This window comes from Macrobrachium nipponense, chromosome 33 (genome assembly GCF_015104395.2).
Source record: "Macrobrachium nipponense isolate FS-2020 chromosome 33, ASM1510439v2, whole genome shotgun sequence".
NCBI lineage: Eukaryota > Metazoa > Arthropoda > Malacostraca > Decapoda > Palaemonidae > Macrobrachium > Macrobrachium nipponense.
This window is the reverse complement of record NC_087219.1, coordinates 47,894,761-47,911,951: the sequence shown is the minus strand read 5'-3', so window position 1 is coordinate 47,911,951 and position 17,191 is coordinate 47,894,761. Positions and strand designations below refer to the sequence as shown.

The 17,191-nt window shown below is 36.7% G+C and overlaps 1 protein-coding gene across 6 annotated transcripts in view; it reads left to right on the top strand.

Moving 5' to 3' along the window:
• LOC135203158 (pyridine nucleotide-disulfide oxidoreductase domain-containing protein 1-like) overlaps positions 1-7,446 on the top strand; it is a 58,332-nt gene extending 50,886 nt beyond the window's left edge. For all 6 annotated transcript variants that reach the window (XM_064232837.1, XM_064232838.1, XM_064232840.1 and 3 more), the window contains exons 8-9: positions 4,332-4,542; positions 6,720-7,446. In XM_064232837.1, coding sequence (XP_064088907.1) covers positions 4,332-4,542; positions 6,720-6,895 — 387 coding nt within the window. In that variant the 3' untranslated portion in view covers positions 6,896-7,446. The remainder of the gene's footprint in view (positions 1-4,331; positions 4,543-6,719) is intronic.
• Positions 7,447-17,191: the final 9,745 nt, after the last annotated feature.

Here is a 17,191-nt window from a genome sequence, read left to right as displayed (position 1 = left end):
AGATCGGGACTGTAGTACCCAGTACAGGATGTAGGCATTTTGGAGGGCCAACTGAAGAATGTATTTGAGGAGCTTCTGTGTCCACCTCCTGGTTCTCCTGGCAAAGGGATAATACTGGATGAGTTGATCAAAGAGATCAACTCCTCCCATGTGCTTATTGTAGTGCCCAATGACGGTAGGCCGCTCGACACAAAACTCCTCATACATAACTCTGCCCTGCCGACGTGTCTTCTTCCGCTGTACGATCTCCTCTTGGATGGGTTCATGACTCCTCGTAATCATGGGGACGAGTCGGACCCCCTTCCAACAGATGACGAAGACAGCTCCCTTCCGCCACCAATCTCTCTCTCCTCTTGCCAGATTTTGCGGATGGCTAGCGAACCTCTTGAGGACATTTGGGCCCCACGCACCAACCGAAGGGTACCACTGACGTGCACACCTGCTTCATACAGTTCCTGGGCCAGGGATACCGAGTTGTTATAATTATCCTTAAACAGGTGGTATCCCTGGTTACAGAAACTATCCACAAGACTCAAAACAGTGTCACACAGCGTGGAGAAGACCCCGGAATACACTGAAAAGTCCACAACGTATCCAGTGTTGGACTCGGTAATAAAAAAATTTCCCTCCATATTTCTTCGGCTTCTTGGGGTTATACACTTTAATGCTAAGATGTCCTTTGTAAGGCATCATCACCTCATCCAAAGAAAGGTTCTTTCCAGGAACCACAAGAATTTTGCACCGTTCACGAATGTACTCCAACACTGGGTGGACTAAGATGAGGCGATCAGGGTTTTTCTGGGGTATGGCCCTTCGGTTGAAGGCGTTGAAATACCTGTCCAACGCCAGGAAACTATCACGGGGCATAACGCCGGGCACATTGGGCGTACTTAAAAAAATATTCCGCCTCCAGTATTGCCTGACATCGGCAGGCCAGCGATACAACAATATCGTGCGTAGTCGTCACGGCAGTACCGAGCGTAGTCCCTCGCCAGCATCCAAGTCCAAAATATGTCTCACACGATCCCTTCCGACAGGTAAAACGCGCCTTTCGCGCTCCATACGTCGTTAAGACATCTCTATGTATGTCCTGTACCACCACAAATATTCACTCTCACACAAGTTCGGCAAAACACGATTGCGGCAAAAGATCGCTCTCGGACGACGCGTCGCTGACGCTGGCTGATGCGAGAAGGAGGCTTGTCGCGCATGCGCACCTGGGTCACTCTTGTAAACAAAACAACACCTTGATCCGTGAATTCCTGGCATCCCCCAAGGCGCGTGATTCAAAAGTTTTCGGCTGGTAGGCCTATACGTAAGTATTTTTCCGCGAATTTAAAAAAAAAACTTTTCTATACTGACGTACGATACGTCTAATCGGCACCCAACAGACAATTTATATCAACGTATAATATGTCCAATCGGCGTTTGAGGGTTAACTTGCAGTGACTTAGAACCAGGGAAGTACTTAGACTTCTGAAATCAGGGAAATACTTAGACTTTTCAAGTTGTTGATGGAGTGATGCCCTTTGATTAATTTAATTACTTACAAGATTACCTCACACCTGTTTTGATGAACTTAGTCTGATTTTCTGCAATACTGGTAAGTTGTTAAGGGATCACTGTTGCCTTTAGAGTATTCAGTCGTTTAATACCTGTGATGAGGGTTCAGGTGTCTGGCTTTTGTGAGGTATCAGTTAATGAATGGTAAGTGTAGTAACTAGATACTTGGCACTTCATCACAATATATATATATATATATATATATATATATATATATATATATATATATATATATATATATATATATATATATATATATATATATATATATATATATATATATGTATATATATATATATATATCTATATATATATATATATATATATATATATATATATATATATATATATATATATATATATATATATATATATATATATATCATATATATAATGTATATATATATGTATATACATATATTATTTTTTAATGACTGATGGCAGCCTATTAATCTTTCAAGGAAATTTAGGGTGTCAGGCTTATTTGTATGTCCAAATATTTTATATTTCCTTGATTATGTTCAATCTTCACTGGCAATCTCACTATACTACTTTTTTGAGTTGCACAGTTCTTGGTAATTTCCATGCTGTTTATTGTACTGAAGATAGCAAAATTTAACCTGTAGCCTAAGGCATAAGTCATATTTCTATTTAGGTGATTGTTTGATAGTTTGATGACATTCTTGATTGGTATTGGTTGTCCATGGGCTTCTCTAAATCATCAGTTTCTTTTTTTGCTTAGGTGAGGGTGAAGCATTTGGTTCAAGAACCTCATGGAATTGTGTTTTGTCTGGGGATACGAATATTTTTAGGAGAAACTTCCCTTGTGTATTAAACTAGTTTATGGATTGCAATGCTGTTCTTAGCAGATAAAGGAAATCTTAATTGGGTCAGGAACTGTAGCGTCAAAACAAACCTCAACATTTTCTTCTCTCCTTTATATACATTCTTTTGTTAACAACGTTTCGGACAACTGTCCATCTGTAGGTTCTGTAAAGATTAAAAAATTAACACATTTATAGCCAAAAAACTTAAAATGAACATAAAATAATACAATTAATACACAGATAATGGTAGAAATAGACCTAAATTAAAATACTTTCCTGCTGAAGGCAGTTGTATATTATGTATTCAAGTTAGATTTTAATTTTTCTATATACTAATTTGAGGACAACCTGTAGGCCCTGAAAAGTAGGGTGCTGATATTGTTTAATTTGTATCTTATATTACATTCACTTAACCATTAATGGATGGATTGATCCTCGGGAGTACTAGTAACAGGTTTGGGGTGGTGGACAGATTGATCCTGTAGATAAACAATATTAAGCCCCATTGATTTGGATAAATCGGGCGGGAAAGAGGTGCCAATATTTCTATAGCCCATAAATTCACTAATGGCAACTTTTACACTGGCTAAAACCAGAATCAGGCATCTCAGGACTTCAGTTCTCCTTCTGACTTCAAGGGGGAATGTATTACGTCGTCTCACATGACGTCTTTTTGTAAATTTGCTCGTAAACATACCAAGGAGTTGCCGTTGGTTTTTGTTCTTGTCTTTTACGATAGTATGTCAGTTGTAAATGTAATCTTACAAAGAAAAGTGCAAAGAAATAGTATTAGAAAAACATGTAAAAATAAAAAAAATTATTTACATAAATATTTTTCAACAAATATGCTAAGAATTTGTTACTGATTTTATTTCTTATCTGTTTTGATATTATGTGAGCAATAATTATAATTTTACAAAATAACATAAAAAATTTTATTAGAAAAAACATGTATAAGTTGGTAAAATTTATGATTGTTTTGGTAAAGAGGCCCCACAGTAGATTGTAAATAGTCATTTTTTTCTTTCACCATGTACATTTACATATCTTCCTCTTTCCATTGATTGTTTTTTTTTTTTGTAAATTGGCCGACCTCAAAGTTTACCCGACTTGAGGAGTTGCATATCGATATATTTACCCGTCCAGTAAGGGTTAAGAAATTTAAACTAAATGCAGCTGTGAATGCATTTTAAAACCCCTGTTCTGATTACAAGAAGGCATTCAATTGTCCACTGACTTATGTTATGGAAAGTTTTGTATCACTATGATATATAGTTCCATTAAGTATGTAAATTCAGTTGAAACTATCCATGAATGAAACAGATGCATAGTTAATGTTGATAGATCTTATCAAGTGACTTTGCAGTAAATAGTAGGGTACACATGGATTTTGTGAAGAAAAAGGTGGTTAGAGATGGAAGTGAAGGTTTTAGATTGGAATAACAATAGGAACGTATCAGGTATGACTTGTTATTTATCTAAAGGATTTGGTCATAGATTGGAATAACAATAGAAACTTAAGAGAAATTACTTGTTATTTATCTAAAATATTGAGTCAGCTTTAGAATAGTTTTTAAGAAAAATATTGGGAGTTATATGGTAAGAATGAAAAAGTTGCTATACATATGATGAAATGGAGATTAAGATGGCTTGGCCAAGTCTTATGTATCACATGATAGAGAATATATGATAGCCATTACATAGTTTTTGTGCGCTCCAGAAACTATGAAAGGGGCAGATGAAGGGCTGGAGATTTGGGAAATTAAAGTATTGGATAATGGTGGAATTTAACAGACAACCTTTTTGGTTTATAACATTGAAGGCAATGATGATGATAATCAAAAAGGTTAGTTAGGTCATTCACTAAGTTGTTTTGTATATCATTACATTTGATTTTAAGTGTTAGGCTATGCTGTTTTATGTATAAAATATATTTTTCAGATGCGTTTGTGGACTCAAGCACGGCAAATGGGTTCCTATGCCGCGAAGTGTATGTGGTCATCAATATCTGGAGAGGAAATGTACATGGATTTCTGTTTTGAGCTTTTTTGTCATGCAACTAAGTTTTTTGGGAAGAAAGTAATTCTATTAGGACTATTTAATGGACAAGGGTTGGACAGCAAATACGACATTCTACTACGGTATTCAGAAGGTAATTTATTCACTATGACAGTAAGGCTCTGAGGAATATTATTTTTTTTACACAAGACTCATTACTGTACAGCACATAGATTTGCATAATTTTTGGTACTGTTGACCATGGATTCCAGGTAGGTAAGAATCTCGGTTCTTATTCAACTTTGGTGAGAGCAGAGGTCTTCCTGGATGCAATTGACTGATTTTAGGTTTCATTTTTCTTTCCCCCTAATTCCTGCTAGCTTCTTCCTATTTTGTCATATTCCAAATTTTCTTTGTATGGTTTTACAGACCAGTTGGTTGGGCAGATACTGAGTTAACCCATCCACCAGGTCATGATGTTTGACTTCTTTAGTGCGACCTTAGGGTAGGTATTCATATAATGAATAATTATAATCAGTCTTATACAGCTGATTTCTTTGCTAGGACCCCTGTAGAGACTGCAGTTGCCACAAAACTCTTGTATAACCTTTGGGAGGCTTTATCAACAGCTGGAGTACAGGGCACTATGTACTGCACTTCTTTCCATTTCACTGTGTAGTTTTATGAGGTACATCAGTTCCTTGTTCTTCATTCTAATAGCAACTTAATTCTGATAGTGCTTCTCTTGCCCTATCCTGGTGGTGTCCAGTATCCTAACTGTTAGACCTGCGTCCAGAAGGCCAATTGAATGGGACCCTGTTGCTTACTTCCAGTTGGATATTCAATGCCCTTGCACTGTTGACTTTGCTAACATGTTCATATGACCAAATTTGAGTATGGATATAAAGGTAAGGTTGCCTGCATCAGTTCTGTTCACGGGAACCCTTGAGCCCATAGACAAAATCGTTGATGTAATTTGCATCGATTTTCACGCCAGCATCCTTTAAAATATCAACTTACACATTCCAGTTAACCAGAATCTTGGAATGGGCGGGTATTTTTAAAATTGTTGGTGTTATAACAAGATCAAATTAAGAGATCTGTTAATGTTTATATAACATCTCTAAAATATTATTATAGAAATAAATTTAAAATGGATCAAGCCTAGTATTGAAGTAAGGAATTCATCTTATCAAAAGGAACAACCCAAGTAATTTTGACAACTGAAATGTGACATTTACTTGACCCTTGGATATTTGATGAATACCCCACATGATGTTAGCCTTTTGTGTACATAATTTAAAGGAAATAATGAATCTAATGTTAACAAAGTTAATACATAGTAAATGTGATCAGGAGTAAGGCTATGAAGGTTTATTGAAACCAGGAAGATGAACCAATAAATGTTATTGTGGATGGTGTGAGTAAATAAAATGGATGTTGGTAGGATAAGAGAAGAATCAGTGGCAGAATAAGTGGATCAAGGTAAATAGTATGATGTGCCAAAGGTGTGGAGGAAGTATGGCATGACTGGAACACATAGTGAAGCTAGAGATTAATATTTTGCGTAGTGCTGTAGGAGGCTTATAAATAGAAGGCGAGAGAAATGTGGAGACAGGTGGAATTGTGAAAAGTATAGCATAATTGAAAGGATAGGTTCGTTTTTTTGTGATGCTTCAGTTGTGTGTGAAGAATGGAGAATGATAGGTTGGTGAAATGGGTGGTTTCAGATATGTTAAGAGGAAGGAGAGGGGAAGACTTTGATAGATGGAATGAGAGTTATTGTACTGGAAAGGAAGGGCCTCGGCATCCAGAAAATGTGTGCATATGTAAGGGCCCAATAGGGGGATAATGCTGTCAGTTGGCCTCATGCTGTGCACTTTAGGCATTACTTAAGGTTCTTTGCAGTGTGCCTTTGGTCCCTGGGTGCAACTCCTTTCATTCCTTTTATTGTACCTCCTTTTATATTCTCTTTTTCCCACCCTCAACTAACAACTGATTCATAGTACAACTGCAAGGTTTTCCTCCTGTTAACACCTTTCAAACATTTTACGTTCAATTTCCGTTTCAATGTTGAATGACCTCATAGGTACCAGTGCTTGGCCCCTGGCCTAAATTCCATATTAAATTCAATTCATATGTAGGGGTCTGATGTAATGCTGAAGAACCTTCTGTAGAGGTGGATAGTGCAGTTATGTTTTATGGTTTTGTGTATAGGGAGTTCTCTTATAATTCTACAGGTAAAATATGAATGTAGCAGTGATTGTGTTTTATTTTTGTAGTTTTATGTATAGTTCAGTTTCAGATGCAATATTTTTTTTTTGTTCACAGGAGTGGAATATATCAAATGTGTAATGGTTGAAGGACGAATGCAAGGAGCATTGATGATCGGTGAAACTGATCTAGAAGAAACTTTTGAGAACCTGATTCTCAACCAAATGGATCTCTCCGAATTTGGTGAAGACCTCCTTAATCCCGACATTGATATAGAAGATTATTTTGATTAATTGATAGAAATTACTCATAAAACCATTGTGCTTCTCTGAGGTTTGGGTGCATAAAACATGGTAAGGCATTAATGGCTGAATGCACCTGAAAGTTGACTGTGATATTTAGTATGGTTGTGATATTGTTTGAGTAATGTAACACTCCGCATGTGGAATGTATTGTAGTTTGTAGCCATGTAGCGCTCTCCTAGAGCATTAGAGAAGTTCATAAAATCACTTTTGGTACTTGATTATGATATTTGTCCTAACAGTGAAAGATAATAGTCTATTCAGAGCACAATATATTTTGATGAGTACTACAAGTGAACAGTATTAGTCTTTTGGAGCACAAAATATTTTAACTGCAATTTCTTCTTCCTGATCATTAGATTTAAAATGTTCTGGACAATCATGAACTCTTCTACTTGTCCTTACTTATTTACTTGACCTTACTTATTTTCAGTGGATAATGGTTCTGATAAAAATTTCCTGTTTAGCTTGCAAAACTCACAGTTATCCTGTTGGAGTTTCAGAACCCATGATCTCAATAAAATACATTAAGACTTTCTTGACTTTAGATAATACTGGAGAAGTACTTTATTAATTATCCCCTGTGTTGTGTAAATTTTGTTCTCGAAAAGAAACTGCATTCTTGTTTTTTGTGAGATGTATAGTCTTTTAAAAATTTTGCTACTAAATGATTGTAGGTCTCAATACAAGACCCAAAGACTGAAGTCTTTGACTTCATTGACACCCTGAGTATATTATTGTTAGTTTTAAGTTCTTACTAGTTGAAGGATATGATTAGGTTAACATAGTAATTATTTGAGTCGATATGATAGGATGTCAATAATCCAATATTATTCACTACCCCACAGAAGGTTATGGGCATTGAAGTCTCCCGTAGTTGAGCCAGAATGTCATAAAACCTGGCTACCATAAGTGACATTGCCACACTTAAGACTTTTAATCTGGTCCATGATATCATTAACTTCTTCATTCTACCTTGCTTATCCCAGCCCTCTTAAATTTTTGTTATTGTTGTTAGATTACACTGATCAGCACTTGTTCTTTGCCTAAGTTATATGTAATAAATGAAATTGGGGGAAAGTGGCAATGTCTAAAATCCACTCCATAGAGTTGAAAGCAATATAAAAGAAAATTTTTGTAACTCAGGAAGAAGGTACGTACATGAAGTATTTTCCAATGAGAATAAAAACAAGACCTTGCAGTGTTTTCAACAATGGCAGTAGTGAATGCTGCCAAGTTGGGAGAATGATGAGCGTATCTCCTCAATTATGGTTTTAGTATATGTATTAACTTGCTGAAGATGAGCTGTGCAATCATAATTTAAATAAAATTTGGTTTCATCACCTAAATTAGTTTTTTGGAGACTGCACGAGTTGCTATTGCTGTGGATAACTTGCTCCTCAATTGTAATTCTGACACCTTGCTGTTCATTGGGAAAACTGGCCATTTTCATTAACCCTTAAACGCCGAATGGACGTATTAAACGTCGAGTGAAAATCTCCCCCAATTGCCGAATGGACGTACCATACGTAGACTCAAAAAAGTTTTTTTAAAATTTTGTGGAAAAATACTTATAGGCCTACCAGCCGAAAACTTTTGAATCACGCGCCTTGGGGGATGCTGGGAGTTCACGGATCAAGGCGTTGTTTTGTTTACAATCGATACGCAGGCGCGCAAGCGCGAATTTCTTTCTTATCGCACTAAAAAGTATCAGTGACACATCTCAAAAATTATTTTGTCACTTTGACATAATTTTTGCACCGTTTTAAATTATCCGTTACATGAAGTATTATATATGAAAATGTGCGCAATTTCATTTAGAATACAACAAAAAAATACTCATGATTGTAGCTTTTATCGGTTTTGAAATATTTCCATATAAATAACGATAAGTGCCAAAATTTCAACCTTCGGTCAACTTTGACTCTACCGAAATGGTTGAAAAACGCAATTGTAAGCTAAAACGCTTATATTGTAGTAATATTCAACTATTTACCTTAATTTTGCAACAAATTGGAAGTCTCTAGCACAATATTTCGATTTATGGTGAATTTATGAAAAAACTATTTCCTTATGTCCGCGCGGTAACTCTTCCAAAAAAAATCATACATGCGATTGTGGTAATGTTTGCACCATTTTAAAATTAGCCGTTATATAAAGTTTTATATATGGAAATGTGTGCAATTTCATGCACAATACAACTAAAAACAACCCATGGTTGTAGCTTTTATCAGTTTTGAAATATTTTCATATAAAAAATGATAAGTGACAAATTTTCAACCTTCGGTCAATTTTGACTCTACCGAAATGGTCGAAAAACGCAATTGTAAGCTAAAACTCTTATATTTTAGAAATATTCAATCATTTACCTTCATTTTGTAACAAATTGGAAGTCTCTAGCACAATATTTCGATTTATGGTGAATTTATGAAAAAAATAACATTTTCCTTACGTCCGCGCGGTAACTCTTCCGAAAAAATCATACGTGCGATTGTGGTAATGTTTGCACCATTTTAAATTAGCCGTTACATAAAGTTTTATATATGAAATTGTGCGCAATTTCATGTAGAATACAACGAAAAATAATTGAAGGTTGTAGCTTTTCTCATTTTTGAAATATTTGCATATAAATCACGATAAATAGAAAAAAAACCACGTTCGGTCAACTTTGACTCTACCAAAATGGTCGAAAAATGCAATTGTAAGCTAAAACTCTTATATTTTAGTAATATTCAATCATTTACCTTCATTTTGCAACAAATTGGAAGTCTCTAGCACAATATTTCGATTTATGGTGAATTTATGAAAAAAACTTTCCTTCCCTCCGCGCACGGATTCTCCGCCATAAATCTCCGAATTGCGTACATCGCATTCTCGGAAAATTTGCTCCGTTTCATATTAGGCATTTCATAGAGTTTTATATATGAAAATGTGTGCAATTTCATGTAGAATAAAAGGAAAAATATTTGAAGGTTGTAGCTTTTCTAATTTCCTAAATAATTGCATATAAAAAAAATTTATAAAAAAATGTCTACATTTGGTCATTTTTAACTCGTCGGAAATGGTCGAAAACTGCAATTGTAAGCTAAAACTCTTACAGTATCGTAATATTCAATCATTTGTATTCATTTTGAAACAAATTGGAAGTCTCTAGAACAATATTTAGATTTACGGTGAATTTTTGAAAAAAAAAATTTACGTCCGCGCGTTACGAATTCGTACGTCATTTTGTGATAATATTTTTCCGGTGTTGCTTTTATTGTTTTACAATGTATTATATATCAAAATGATTGCAATTTAGTGTACAATACAACGAAAAAAAAAAGAAACTCGTTAGCTTTTACCATTTTTTGCACAGCGTGATTTTAATACAATTATGTATGATTTTTTTTTTTCGCTACCATATATCGCATTATTTACATATGATAATAATGATATTATTTTTCATTTCTGATGATTGCATACTAAACTTCAGGCAATGACAAAAAAAGGAGCCAAAAATGAACTCTTAATCTTCAAAACTAAGCGCGCTGTGATTTTTCGAAAAAATTATTTTTTCCGCTTCCGCGCTCACTCAAACCCGGCTCCGGCATTCGGGGGAGTTTTTTATTTTTACCGCTTCGGCGTTTAAGGGTTAAAAGTTAGTTTGTTTTCCAAAATTTCCTAATCATTTTACAAGTGCCTTTAAGAGCCTTATCCCTTTCACTGAGGAAATATAAATTTTCTCATAGAATTATTTATTTGTTATGCTGTTCATGAGTGAATTTGGATCAGATGGTGATTTTGGATCAGGAGATGGTTTGAAATTTTGCTTTCACATTCATTGACTTGTTTTACATCTGTTACTTTGTTACCTGACTCTTTATTCATTATTTTTGTACTCCCACCTTTGCACATAGCTTCTGCAGACTTAGGTACAGAAGTACTACTTTCAAGGTTATCCCAATCTCAAAGGTAATAAAACCTTGATATCGGAATGATAATTTGTTTATTTCTTTTTTTTGGTTTGTTTTTTATTTCTACACGTTGCAGTTTCTCTTTTTTGTATAATTGACTTCAGATTGATTATCATCATTTTAAGACTTCTGTAGACAACTTGTTTATAATTATCCTTGCATATCTACTTTTTAATTCCAACAATTTTGAGTTCTACAGTATCTCAGTTGCCTCTGTAGATGATATGACTGCCTCTTGAAAGTAGGGAATGGATGGTAATTGGATGGAGCAGCATTTTTTGACAAATATTTTTAATATTTTCTATTCATATCATAATGAAAGCCAAAGATTTGCCATTACAATGATGTTTGCATTCAAAATTATATGAGCAAATGTGATCCTTGGCATGTATTGGAATCTGAAGATTTTATTTTCTTGATTGACAGCAGTATTATTGGTGACCACCCTTTTGGGTCGATAGTTGCCAGATGCCACAGATTACTTGCTTTACAATCTTTGTTTGTTTTTAACCGGTTTCCAGCTAGCTCAAGAAGGTTATCCTTTTGTTAAGACCAAAGGTTTGTTAGCTATGAAAAGTACAAATTGATTAAAATTTTGTCATTTTTCCATTTAAGTAGGATGACTTATCAATGAGTTTTTTTCTGCTGGGCTGTTTACTATAAAAGAAATATATTAGTACGTATGTACAATATGAACTGTTTTGAATATATTACCTCTTCCTTTTTTGTAAGTAGTAATAACCAGAGAGAGTAGGTTTCATTTTTTTTTCTGTTTTTTTTCACCTTTTTGGATGAAATCATGCTAGCCATCCTGGAGCTTCACAAGACCAAACAACCTTGGTTTAATTATTAACAACATCTATTAAGATGAATGTGAGCTTTAATGCTTAAGTATTTCTCTCCTTCAGAAATCTGTGGGATACCCTGAAAGATAGCTCCTATCTCAACTGAAAAGTACGAAGTCATATTGATGACATCAGATTCTTAGCTATGGTGCTTTCTCTTAACCAGGTCTGGAGATTTTCACCAAACAAGAATGGAGTTTAGTGTTTTATACACAAATTCAGAAATTACTTCCAGGCATTCAAGAACCCCTCGCCATATTTGTAACTACATTTAGTTTGTCAAAGGAGCTCCATCATTTGCCTGTTGCTTGAAAGTTATCATATAGGAATGTAATATCTGTTATTTTTACTATGCTCATTTACTTGTTTATGTACCCTGTTTGTAAAGAATAATTTTAAAGAAGAATTAACTAACTCAATTGGTTCAGTTTACTGACATCCAAAATCCAACCATTGAGTCATAAATTTGTAATATACTACAGCAAAACATGAAAATTATTGTAGTACGTCACAAGACCCTCCAGTTTTTGCTCAGGAAGCAGTGAACAAAGCATTTAAAGGAAAGTATTGGTGGTTACTAATATCTTGCAGTTTATTCTTTTTTTATCATGTGAAAATGCAATGAATATTAATGAAGCTGTCATTAGAAAGGAAATTTACTAGATTTTTGCATCATTAACAAATTTGCTATTTCTCATGGCACAAGCATCTCTGGAGGGTGATAAGCTTATAAGAGGAAAAGTGTAATGGCAGCTGCAGGTAACTAGGAAGCCTTTTTGTGTCAAAAAATCTTTATAGCAACTGTTTATTTATTAAATTTTGTATTCCGACAGTTCTTGCGTAATGTAATTTCTAATGACTGGTTTCAAGTTTGTATTTGAGAAACTGTATGTACTAGTTTACTTAAAATAATTTTGCCATTGACTGGTTTAAAGTTTGTACGTAAGAAACCATAGTTAGAATAGTTTTGCCAGTGACAATTCTAAAGATTGGTTTAAAATTTGTTCTTAAGCAACCATAGTTGACTTAAATACGGGTGCCATTGACAAGTACTATACTTCAATTGGTATACTTCCTTTAAATTTAGGCCAATCATATGTATCTTTTAAATTATAAGTAGATTTTGCATTTTCTTTCAATATGACGGTATTTACAGTGATGTTACCAGCTATCTCCATTCATTATGATAGAACAACACTAAGGGCCCCAATGAGAGCCTGTATGAGGCTTTACTGTAAGTCGTAAAATGTCTTTACTGTAAGTATCATATGAATGTAAATTTTGACTGATATTTTTCATAATAGCTCCAAAACTCCTTTTTTTCCACAAGAATACAAACTATCAGTTTTGTGTGGATACTCTTCCTGATGCAATTAGGACCAGTTGAAGCTGGGGTACGAGGTTTCAGATTTGTCAGTCTCCTTTATGTGGATCTGCAGGTAACCACCAACCAGTACACAGTATGTAATGTGTGCTCTGATTATGTAGCTGTGGTATATAAATGTGGGGCCTTTCCGACAACTACGTTTGTGTTGGGAATGATGGAGCCTGAAAATTCTGCTTCTCATAAGGATGGTCAGCACAGATATCCTGGGATATGATAGACTGTACATATTTTATGTCTGCTCCACCACTGACCTGCAGGCTTTGTTTTCAGCTTGCAGAAGCTAAGAGTATTCAGTGTCAACTTGAGAAAGGCAAAGATGGTATCTCTTCCCATTTTATGCTGGCACTAACCTCTATCCCTCCGCTGATGGTAAAGACTGCATGACCCCCTCCCGCCATGCTGGAGGATAGAGCATTCAGAAGGTCCAAGCTGAGTGTTTGACGTGTTTGGAGACGGACAATTCCCCAAAACCAGTTCTCTCTTGGTTCCTGCATCACCAACCCTGGTGTCCACAGCCCCACACAAATACTGAAAATGAAGTTGTTGAACTTATGGCCTGAGTTGGACATTCCAGGTAAAACTTTTGTCCACTTTTATACAATATTTGTTGATTGCTTTTTCTTGGGAAGCAGTGGCTGAAGATATGTCCTTATATGTCTTTACTGCTTCATTGCCTCCTGTTCCAGGCCCTTTGTTGGTGGACATTTGAGATGTTGAGATGTCAGTCACATGCAAAACAACAATTCTTTCTATTAGTCTTCCTCCTGCCTGAATGAGTAATTCACAGTAGGCATTCCTTACAAGAAGGGTGAGATTTTTGTTTGTGTGGTGTATTTACTTTGCAGGGAACCAGTGGTTATTCAGCAACAGGAAGAAAGAAGGGTGAGAAGACTCTTTATGACTGTACATATTTCCTTTGTTAGGGAAGATGGCAATAAAGTAACCATGTGCAGGAGGCTAGTATTTGTGGGCAGAAGGGGTAATGTAAGGACTCTGTCTTCTCAAGCTGTATCATAAAGATCTGAGTTTGTGCATGCACTGTCTGTCATATGTCAGATTGTTTACAATCAGCCTCTGTATCTTCAGCCAGTCAGCCCAACATGGCTATTACACTTGGGCTTCCGGCTGTCAAGAAGACTATTGTAGTCCCTTAGGTAGCACAGACCAACTCTACTTGGCGGGTTCTTCTCCAGCCTAATCACTGTCTAGTTACTATAAAACAGGAATTTTTGTACTAGTAAATTACCAAGTATTTACATAGCTATTAGTTTCCACTCGAACTGTGGGTTAGATTCAAAATTTTGCGGGTAGCAGTAACACCTGGTGTGGCAGTAGCTTTATTCACTACTTTTCAGTTATTTTAAAGGTTTCTGATGGAGCAATCTTTAACTCAACTATCAGAATGCATATATTGTAGTCTTCAAGAGAACCACCTGACACTACAAAGCCACTAGTTTGCTGGGTCTGATCTTGGGTGCCAGCATTGCCCCCTCTCATGCACTTGGTGCCAATTGCTCCTGCACCTGGCTTCCTTGTTTCATTTCCATACTTTTTCCAGTCTTGTGTCTTGGTTAACAGATGTTAACTTTGTAATAGTGAAGTGTAGTGCAGTGGACGAGGTGGCTACTCGTCCCCTAATGCTTCTTGACAAACCTGTCAGACTCCCTGCACCCAGGAGGAGGCACCCAGTCACTCCCTCAGTCAAGCCTATTGCCGGTCCCAGGTATCGACAGACAGCCATTGGAAAGGTGTCCTACTGTATGTGTAGTGAAGGGACTATCTGGCCCTGTCGGATCTCCAAAACCTGCGAGGAGGCATACTGTCGGTCCAATAGAGACCATAGGGGTTGAGCTTGAAGTCCGCAGACTCGACAGACAGCCATTGATAAGGCATCCACAAGGAAGTGCATTCATTTTCCTCTAGTGATACAAATCCCATTGTGAACAGGTATCCCAGGGTGGACAGATGAATCCCAGTGTAGGCAAGTGGCATTGATGGCGCTTTTCGGGTGGACGTATCTCGGCTGGTGAAGTGGTGATCTTCCAGTTGTTGAGTATTTGCCGCCAAAGCTCTCTTCCTATCTGAGGGCCCAACATTGTCAGAGGACTCTTGAGCTGACAGGTGCCGAGCGCCCAGTGTCCACCTCTCGATCTTCGCTCTCCTGGCACCCAGCTTGTCTGGCACCAGCTGCGAGTCTGGCCCCCCCACCCCTCAGCTAGTGAGCTCTTAGCACCCAGAGATTCAGGCTTCCCTGGTGCTCAACTCACCTGGCACCAACTTTAGAGCTTACAGCATCTGTGGACTCCCAGCAGCTTGACTGGTGCCAACTACAGTCTGGACACAGCAAAAATTGTACTGATCTCTAAGCTTCCATGGCTTGCCTGTAGCTAAATAGTGTTTAAAATTTTATAATACCGCAGGATAGTGACTGGCATGGTATGACAGGAGGAAACAAAGGATTTTCTCTTATCTCTTCACTTTCTAGTGAAGTATAGAGTTTTTAGGAGCCTGGATGGGTTGTGGTGTTATTTCAGTGTAGGTGCTTGATAACTAGCATAGCAGGGATTGTTCAACAACTGGGGATTCTGGAGGTGGATCTCCATTCCACACACATAGCTGAACAGAAAACTGTTCAGCTATTTGCTGGCACTGACTTCTAAGTGGTAATAAAGGATGCCTTATCTAAAGAGTAATAACTGATTGCTGGTCACTCATGGGCTCTAGATGACCTTAGTAGCCTTGAAGTAGCCACGATCTAAGTCATATCCAGACCTGCTCTTGCTGCAAGGCTCTCACTTGCTCAATTATCACCAGTCCATGCAACTTTTTGCAAAGTTACAGGGGATATGCCCAGCTCAGTGAGTCAGTCCATGGCAGGTCACTTTATAAAACAAGATTTAAATGAGTAAAAAGTATCGACTGGCTTTTTCTTAACCATTCAAGGCAAATACAAAGAATGTGTCCTCATCACTGGGGTTATCTTATCAGACATATGGGCATATTGCTGATCTGAGACACTGTTCAACAAAATTTGAGTAAAAAGCATAAATTGGCTTTTTCTTAACCATTCAATGCAAAGAATGTTTTTTCATCACTTGGTTGATCTTTATCAAGCATAGGGGCATATCGGTGATCTGAGACACAATTCAGCTAATTGCAATGTTGTCTGTCTCTGCCATGATAAAACATGTATTGGTATCCATTGGTGAAGGTTACATTCAAATCTGTCAAGGTTTTTCATCTGAAGGTGTGGCTATCTCCGCTTTGAGTGATTTCCATACATTACCACAGTAATCTTACAAATGCTTCTCTTGGCCATCATTGGATCCCGAGGAGAACATCAAACTGGAACATTACATAGTCTCTTGTACGATTTATAACCCTTAAAAATTTCTTCCGTTTTCTTTTGCATCAAAATTTGTGGTCAACACAACCCGTCAGTGCCCAACAAGACAAGTCTTTCTGGGTTCTTTTCTTTCAAGAGTGGATTATGATTAAGACAAGATGCTCATCTCCAGTATGTGCTACATTTCATCGAGTGCAAAGGATATAGCTTCCTAGACCAGTTCCATCATATGTTTGAGAGTACATATAATCAGATATAAGAAAGAGGTATTTAAGTATACTATCTCTTCTGATTTGTGAAATAATTACATAAGTTGATGTGTCTTTGGGAAAGGATAAGAGTGCATACCAGGGCAAGAGCACACAGTCAGGGTCATCTCTAGCATTCAGGAGATATGTTTTGTCGTCACAAGTACTGAGGGCAGTTTAAACTACTTTAACCTCTTGCTATTTATGAGTCATCACCCCAATGTCATTGTACACACAGTCCTTAGAACTTGTGGTAGCAGCTAAACATATTGTGTAGTGACCAGTCTCTGAGCAGAATAACATCATGCCTAAGATTTATAGTAAAAACTATTCCATGAATGGGAGTGATCGGCTGCTTTCCCTGTCTGTCTCCATCCTGCTCTCACAAAGGCCTGAATTCAAGCGATGTGAGTCAAATGCAAGCAAGTTACTCTAGGCCTTCCTGTTTATGACATAATTTAGTTGGTATGTATGACTCTTTCTGCTCCTCTTATGAGCATACTAT